This window comes from Nilaparvata lugens, chromosome 11, assembly GCF_014356525.2.
Source record: "Nilaparvata lugens isolate BPH chromosome 11, ASM1435652v1, whole genome shotgun sequence".
In the NCBI taxonomy this organism is placed as follows: Eukaryota; Metazoa; Arthropoda; class Insecta; order Hemiptera; family Delphacidae; genus Nilaparvata; species Nilaparvata lugens.
The window spans coordinates 16,201,810-16,208,790 of NC_052514.1; the positions used below are offsets into that span (position 1 = coordinate 16,201,810).

At 32.2% G+C, this 6,981-nt stretch overlaps 1 protein-coding gene across 2 annotated transcripts; it reads right to left on the reverse strand.

The window, feature by feature from the left end:
- Nucleotides 1-4,750: 4,750 nt before the first annotated feature.
- Nucleotides 4,751-6,688, reverse strand: LOC120353569 (inhibitor of nuclear factor kappa-B kinase subunit beta-like). Of its 2 annotated transcripts, none has more exons than XM_039437695.1 (3): nucleotides 6,622-6,688; nucleotides 5,846-5,990; nucleotides 4,751-5,336 (listed from the first exon to the last, which is right to left on the reverse strand). In XM_039437695.1, exons 2-3 carry the CDS (start codon nucleotides 5,955-5,957, stop codon nucleotides 5,080-5,082), a joined length of 369 nt encoding a protein of 122 aa, XP_039293629.1. In that variant the 5' UTR covers nucleotides 5,958-5,990; nucleotides 6,622-6,688; the 3' UTR covers nucleotides 4,751-5,079. The 2 variants fall into 2 exon arrangements, with proteins under 2 accessions (XP_039293629.1, XP_039293628.1); XM_039437694.1 differs by lacking the exon at nucleotides 6,622-6,688 and adding an exon at nucleotides 6,337-6,506 and having other exon boundaries at nucleotides 4,823-5,336.
- Between the last annotated feature and the right edge of the window lie 293 nt (nucleotides 6,689-6,981).

Here is a 6,981-nt window from a genome sequence, read left to right on the forward strand (position 1 = left end):
AGGTTATTGATATAGATTAGGAATAATAATGGTCCCAATGTGCTTCCTTGCACCACACCGTAATCAATAGAATTTAAGCTGCTCTCAACTCCCATTATTTGGACAGCCTGTTTCCTATCCGTTAGGTAGCTATTGAACCAGCTGAATGACTCATTACGGACACCTATGACCTCAAGCTTTTTCATTAGTTTAAATCTATCTACTGTATCGAATGCTTTAGCTAAGTCAAGAAAGATTATACAGTTATTTAGGTTGTCATTAAGTGAGCTGTTAACTTCTTTGGTTAAATTATACAATGCAACTGGTTTGATTATTTGAGTTCACCGCCCTTGCCAAATTCTCTTCCACATGTGAAAAGAAACAATTGAATTCGTTAGCTACTAACTTGGTCTTTTCCAGTGTTGAAACTGATCCATTATCTACTGTCTCAAAGTGCTCCAATGGAAATCCTTCTTTATTATTGTTACCTCTACCAGATCTCATTCTCATTTATAATGCTCCAAAACTTTTTTGGATCATTCCCACTTTCATTTATTTTATTTCTATAGTATTGATTTTTAGTGGTTGATTTGAGTGGTTGATTGATTTTTAGATTTTAAGTTATTGATTAAATCTCTATTAAAAGGTTGTTTTTTTGTTAATTTGAATAATCTGTCTCTTTCCCTAATCGATCTTACTAGTCCTTTCGTTATCCAAGGTTTTATTGTTTTAAGACGAGAATTATCTTGAGTAACCTGTCTTTTAGATTTGTCTATGTTACATTTTATAATGGAATAAAAATTATTGTCGCAATATTGACGTCTTCCTCCATTGTAACAGAGCTCCATGTTTCCTCATTGAAAGTGGATAATAAGGTTTCATTGTGAATATAAAACTTGGGAAGATCAAATTTTCTATTGTCTTTGGATTGGCAGTAATTTGAATGGATACAATGTAATGATCTGTAATTGCCACTTTGACGATAGCTGATTTAATTGCATTACAGTTAACATTGTTTAGAGAAAAATATGGTCAATCAGGGTGCTGCTATTTCTAATTTGTCTAGTCGGTTTATCGATACAGTTGATAAAGCCACTTTCATAGAGCATATTCAGATATGAATCAGTTTGTAAGTCATTGTTCAGTATGTATATCTCCTACCAATATATTGCTTTACCTTTCCTCTCAATGCTATTGTAGTGAGTATTAAGATGATCAATGAAATCGGTAATATGTGTATCGTGATTCCGATAAACGGCAAGGATCGAGTAATCTGTTTTGTCATAACAAAAATTAATTTCTAAAGTATTGACTCCACCGATATTCATGCAACGTCCTACTGCTGATAACGAATTCTTGACAAAAACAATAACTGCATCGTTCCTATTTCGTTTATCTATCGTTTGATAAGTTGTATAGCCTTCTAACTGTTTGTTATCATCTGCATTGAGCCAAGTTTCGGTAAGGACGATGATATCTATTTCACAATTTAATGATCCAAGTCATACCAGTAGATTATCAATGTTCTCATTGTAGCGTCTAATATTCAGATATATTAATTTCAAGCTTTCTTCATTTGGATTAAAAAAGAGATTAAAAGAATGAAATGTATCGAACTCTTTACAAGAGATTAGATTATAGTTTTCCAATTCTGATTCATGTCTGTCCATATATCGTTATTCAGCGAATGCTCCGCCCGCTCAACCGCCTTATCATATCAATAATAAGGCATACCAAAAGAGAGAGAAAAAGAGCAAGATCTAAGCATCTAAGCATAGTATCTAAGCATCTAAGCATAGGAAAACTACTATTTGAGTCCATCAGTCTATATGATTGAGCAATAAAGTTCAGAGTGAAGAGAAAAATCATAGCAAAGAATAAATATGTAATAATATTGAACAATTGAACTTCCATTTTCGAAAAATAAGAAGTATTAGCCCAGTCAATAAAGGTTTTTTCGATCCGAAAATTAAATAAAAGCTGAATCTTTTACCATCGATAGAACCCTCCCAGAGGGTCATTCTCCCAAAAGTCCCAAAAAATCCCCTTGGAGCTTTCCCCCCCTAGCCCCCCTCAAAGTTGAAAAATGCAGGTAATCACGGAAAATCCATTATCTCTGTACCCATTGATCGGAAACAGTTCTATTATATGCCATTCGATTCGTTACATTATGGACTACAATATTAGTTATATTCATTTTTTCAATAAAATTAACAGTTTTCTTGATAAAATAATATATATGTAAAAATTTAGGGAGTTTGCGATTTAATTTTTTTGTTTTCTTCGATTAACTTCAAAGCGAGTAGTTTTAAAGGAAAATGAGCCGAATAATTAATGTAGCCACTCTCATTGCAAATCCATTGATGTATATTGTTATGTATTTGCGATTCAAGATGACGCTGTGGAAGGGGAAACAGCCGACGCGGCTGACTCCCTTCACCATAGTAAACAGAATAATACTGCTGTCTACATTGCATCTCATTTACACTATGGCGCTCGAAACAATTAATTTTGTCTATTGTTTTGACATGCGCTGTATATAGATTTTCACTTTTCAATACTCTGAAAAATATTACAATTTTCTTGATTTAACCATGCTCATGATAAAAATCAGGATTTCGTTGTTTGCTCACAGAATTTATTAGAATCTATATTAATTTGAAGTGTGCCTTCTCCATACGAGTCAGAGGTAACACAATTTGATAACTCTAGTTTCAGATATTGATGTTTTTCAACGAAGTTTCATGATATATTATGTGTCCGACTCCTTCATCTTATCCTTATTTTGTGAAAAATGAAGATTCAAAATTTCTTTTCATAGCTTTTCTTGTGTTTTATCTTGTTTCATCACTGTTTATAATTTAAACACTTGATAATGGAATGAATATCATCAGATCACATGAACAAAAAAATAAAAGGGTGGGCCTACCTGAGATACTATATGATAACACTGTACTCCTGATAAGTTGAAAATTTTCAAGCTGAAAGTAGATTAATTTGTTGTCCATTCGGTTCAAATATTAACAAATGTTACCAAAAATATTACCAATATTATCACATATAGTGAGAACGAATTCCTCTGAAGCTTTCTATTCTCACTGAACATGAAGAGGCAATACCAAGCCAGAATCGCAGTTCCGTTCAAATCATTATTATCAGAGCTTTCAAATTGATGCTATGTAACTATGGATGTTATATCCCCATCTCACAATTTCCCTATTTATCCTTATCCTGATTCGGAATAAAGTAGTTGATCTCTATAATCACAAAATCAATGTACAGTACCTATAATAAATAGTAAAAATAACAAAATTTCTAGTAAAAGGTTGTTTTTTGTTAATTTGAATAATCTGTCTCTTTCCCTAATCGATCTTACTAGTCCTTTCGTTATCCAAGGTTTTATTGTTTTAAGACGAGAATTATCTTGAGTAACCTGTCTTTTAGATTTGTCTATGTTACATTTTATAATGGAATAAAATTATTTTCGCAATATTGACGTCTTCCTCCATTGTAACAGAGCTCCATGTTTCCTCATTGAAAGTGGATAATAAGGTTTCATTGTGAATATAAAACTTGGGAAGATCAAATTTTCTATTGTCTTTGGATTTGGCAGTAATTTGAATGGATACAATGTAATGATCTGTAATTGCCACTTTGACGATAGCTGATTTAATTGCATTACAGTTAACATTGTTTAGAGAAAAATATGGTCAATCAGGGTGCTGCTATTTCTAATTTGTCTAGTCGGTTTATCGATACAGTTGATAAAGCCACTTTCATAGAGCATATTCAGATATGAATCAGTTTGTAAGTCATTGTTCAGTATGTATATCTCCTACCAATATATTTGCTTTACCTTTCCTCTCAATGCTATTGTAGTGAGTATTAAGATGATCAATGAAATCGGTAATATGTGTATCGTGATTCCGATAAACGGCAAGGATCGAGTAATCTGTTTTGTCATAACAAAAATTAATTTCTAAAGTATTGACTCCACCGATATTCATGCAACGTCCTACTGCTGATAACGAATTCTTGACAAAAACAATAACTGCATCGTTCCTATTTCGTTTATCTATCGTTTGATAAGTTGTATAGCCTTCTAACTGTTTGTTATCATCTGCATTGAGCCAAGTTTCGGTAAGGACGATGATATCTATTTCACAATTTAATGATCCAAGTCCTACCAGTAGATTATCAATGTTCTCATTGTAGCTTCTAATATTCAGATATATTAATTTCAAGCTTTCTTCATTTGGATTAAAAAAGAGATTAAAAGAATGAAATGTATCGAACTCTTTACAAGAGATTAGATTATAGTTTTCCAATTCTGATTCATGTCTATCCATATATTCAGCGAATGCTCCGCCCGCTCAACCGCCTTATCATATCAATAATAAGGCATACCAAAAGAGAGAGAAAAAGAGCAAGATCTAAGCATCTAAGCATAGTATCTAAGCATCTAAGCATAGGAAAAACTACTATTTGAGTCCATCAGTCTATATGATTGAGCAATAAAGTTCAGAGTGAAGAGAAAAATCATAGCAAAGAATAAATATGTAATAATATTAAACAATTGAACTTCCATTTTCGAAAAATAAGAAGTATATATACTCATATAAGACCTATTTCGTATGTTATATTTAATTGAAATGAAATTTGATTGGATGATTGTATTAATATTTTGTTATGTTATATAAATAATATGTGTACCTCATATTATTTTAAAAATTAAAACTTTAATTTTGTACTTGGGTTTTTATTTAGGTACTCATATTTTCATATAATTTTAATCACTTCAGGATAAATCATACAAGAGCATTTTATTTAATGAGTTATAGATCACATTATTTGGCTTTTGTCTGCACTAAAACTTACATCTGCACTAAACTTATAAACAAAAACTTAATATCGTCTATTATCTGACCTTCCTATCTACCTCCTACATAGGCGCTCAGAAACATAGACCAATAGACTACCCATGTTTTTAGATGGAGTTAGGTCAAGTCTAGTGACCCCTTCACTCCCTACTCTAGGGCAAAAAAGATAAGTAGAACTTTGGATAGTGGGAGGAGAAAAAAGTATTTTGTAAATGGACTGCTAATCAATGTTAGGTAAATATATTTCAAGTGAATTTTGTAAGTTTACTTGTCTGAGATCACCGAGCGAGCAGTACTCCATGCTAAGCACTGGCAGTTCGGACTTCATGGACGCAAAGTCGCCGGGCAATTGCACGAAGCTCACTACGTTGGGATGGCTGAGACGCTTCATTATGCTCACTTCCAGTGTCCATCGTTCTCGTTGTTTGGCGGTCACCTGGTCGAATGACACGTTCTCCCAGCGACACTTTTTCAAAGCTGTAGAAAACATCAATCAACTTGACAATTATGTAGCAAAATGAAATGTGTTTGAATGATATAGATTTTAAATAAATAGAAATAACAAAAAAGTTTACATAACAAAAATTTAAACAAATTGAAATGAGTTTGAATTAATTCAGTAGTCAGAGACATACTAATTTGTAATTGGAATTGAGTAAAACAAGAAAGAGAACCTGATGGGATAACAGGTAACAATGAAATGAGATTATTATTTTCTAAGTAGCAGTAATGGCTTTGGTGTGGGGGCTGCTGTACCTATTGTAATAAACGCAATAAGAAATAATGATCAGCAACTACTTCGTACTTTCACTGGTATCCCAATGTAATAAAAACACTGCACAACTATTTTACACTAATCTATTTGAAGCATCTGACATAGTCTATTCATAATCCTCAGTCCTAGGCAACAAAGAAAATACAGTAACCCAATTTTATACATACTGTAAACATTTTATTAAAAGTTAACAACTATTGAAGTGACTTACCGATGTATTCATCTTGCTTTCTCCACAATGTTACAACCCCGAATCCTCCAACTCCAAGGACTCTGTCTTTCACCCAGGAGCCATAAGTAGTTATCTCTTCTGGCTTCATCATTTATTGTGTCATCAAGTCTATCAGAGAATCAACCTGTATAGAAGAACGAGATGGAAAGCTATATTAAGTTGACCTTAAATGAATATTTACTGGCTTCATTATTATTATTATTACTGGTTTCCTTAGCCGAGTCAATTGAGACTTGATGCGTAACAGATTAGGTAGTGGAAAGATGAATTTTTGCACGGTGCTAGTAAACGTAGTAGGCAATTGATAATTGGCTACAAATACAACACAAAAACTGGCTGAATTAATAAAAATAGTACTATTGTCGATAAAAAATCATGGGTTAGAAGGAATACGTGCAATTTAAATCTGTCGAAATCTAAAAATAGATCATTGGTAGCTAATCTGATACTTCTGGTAGCTGATTACACACCTTATTTTGAAGAATTCAAGTAAAGATGATAATTTCAATGTATTTAAAATTATTGAAAGCATCTTCAGAATAATTTAAAAAATGATAAGCATGAAATGAATGACAAAATTACTGACTTAACAGTGTCATAAAAATACACTGATATTTAATTCCAGACTGCACATTGCACAAGTTCCAAATATGCTAATGTAAGATTATCACTGTAACTTACAAAAACTGTTAATTGAACTTGTAAATATTATTAAATTAAACAAATCACCAATATATTATTTTAACAATAATTACATAGTTCCAGCAAAGAACAAAGTTTAGAAACAGGTTATGATTATGTTATCGTCTGCCGACTAGATAACCACAATAACACGGCAACACGGCCCCTATGATCGATCCGTTTTCATGAAAGGCGGTTGTTTTTAAGTGTTGAGTGCGTTGAATTTACAACAAAATAACTTTCGAATTTACGTTATTTTATTATAATAGAATAAACGTTTTTTTTTGCTGGTATTATCTATTATGTGTACTATATTAATTTCATGTGACTACATTGTATTTTTATCAAAATTAAAAGTAAAGCACTGAGAAAAGAAAACCCTTTCAAATAATAATTGATAGTCCGGTCGCAACTTTAATGTCATTTGGTGATCA

Bases quoted from the DNA above. Each gene is read 5' to 3' on its own strand.
- LOC120353569 (XM_039437695.1), bottom strand. From the start codon at position 5,957: ATGATGAAGCCAGAAGAGATAACTACTTATGGCTCCTGGGTGAAAGAC. The intron at 5,337-5,845 runs GTAAGTCACTTC...TGTTTTCTACAG, and splicing joins AAAGCAAGATGAATACATCG to CTTTGAAAAAGTGTCGCTGG.